This window comes from Octodon degus, unplaced genomic scaffold (assembly GCF_000260255.1).
Source record: "Octodon degus isolate 3935 unplaced genomic scaffold, OctDeg1.0 scaffold00084, whole genome shotgun sequence".
In the NCBI taxonomy this organism is placed as follows: Eukaryota; Metazoa; Chordata; class Mammalia; order Rodentia; family Octodontidae; genus Octodon; species Octodon degus.
In genome coordinates, this window is record NW_004524660.1 from 11,329,869 (window position 1) to 11,330,938 (window position 1,070).

Below are 1,070 nucleotides of genomic sequence, written 5' to 3' on the forward strand. Positions count from 1 at the left end.
TGTGTGTGTGTGTGTGTGTGTGTGTGTGTGTGTGGCCAGCTCAGCCCACCAGGGGGCGCGGATGGCTGGCATGTGGTGCTGGAGGATCGAACCGCGGTCCCTGTGCTTTGCCAAGCTTGTTCCAAGTAGGTGCTTTAGACCACTGAGCCATCTCGCCAGCCCGGAAAATATAATTTCTATGGCAAGTTAGCAAGCCTGTCATGAAAAACACTCACATTTTTAATGGTTATGAATAGTGGTTTTACTTTTAAAATGATAAAATGGTGTTTTTAATCTGTAAAATGGAACAGTTTTTGCCTCTCCTGGAAAATATTTTCTAATTTTAGATATAAAAAGCTATTAGTAATATATATTTCATAAGATTATTTCTCATTTGTCTTTGAAGTTCTTCGTGGACAGATTGTTCAGTTCAAACTCTCAGACATTGGAGAAGGAATTAGAGAAGTAACTGTTAAAGAATGGTAAGTTAATCTGAAAAAATTTAAGTAAATATAAAACTTATTTAAGTACAAATTAGATTCAGTTTGAATTAAGAAGCTACTTTATAGAACAATGCTTTTTTGTAAGCAATAAAGTAAAATTTAGCCAATGACAAAATTTATGTCAAAGCATTTCATTTGATGTGATTCATGATTTTTTAAAAAATCCTTTTGCTTATTATTGCTTACTTTAGCTGAAAAAGAGATATTGGCTTCTGAAAGGTAATAAACTGGCCCACATTGTATTTTATTTTTTTGGTGGAACTGGGGATTGAACTCAGGCCCTTGTGCTTGCCAGGCAAGCACTTATTCTACTGAGCTATGTCCCCAGTCCCCCGACCCACATTTTAGAGGCAGTAGTGTTGGGGGTCAAATCCAGGGACCTGCGCATGCTAAGCATGAGCCACTGAGCTCTACCCTTAACTCCCCGTAGGACAATGAGTATTTAACACAGGACCTCATAGTTTGCTTACGAGTCATTGTAAAAATCATCCACTAGTCGAAGCTCTCTTCATACTGAAAATGACTTCAGTTAGAGTGTGTTTGACTCGCTGATGCATGACAGTTTGCCTGTGTGTTCAGATAATGTTT

The 1,070-nt window shown here is 38.0% G+C and overlaps 1 protein-coding gene across 1 annotated transcript in view; it reads left to right on the forward strand.

Moving 5' to 3' along the window:
- Dbt (dihydrolipoamide branched chain transacylase E2) overlaps positions 1–1,070 on the forward strand; it is a 48,768-nt gene that overhangs the window by 18,384 nt on the left and 29,314 nt on the right. The window contains exon 2 of the mRNA XM_012515960.2: positions 386–461. Within this exon, the coding sequence (XP_012371414.1) occupies positions 386–461 (76 nt within the window). The remainder of the gene's footprint in view (positions 1–385; positions 462–1,070) is intronic.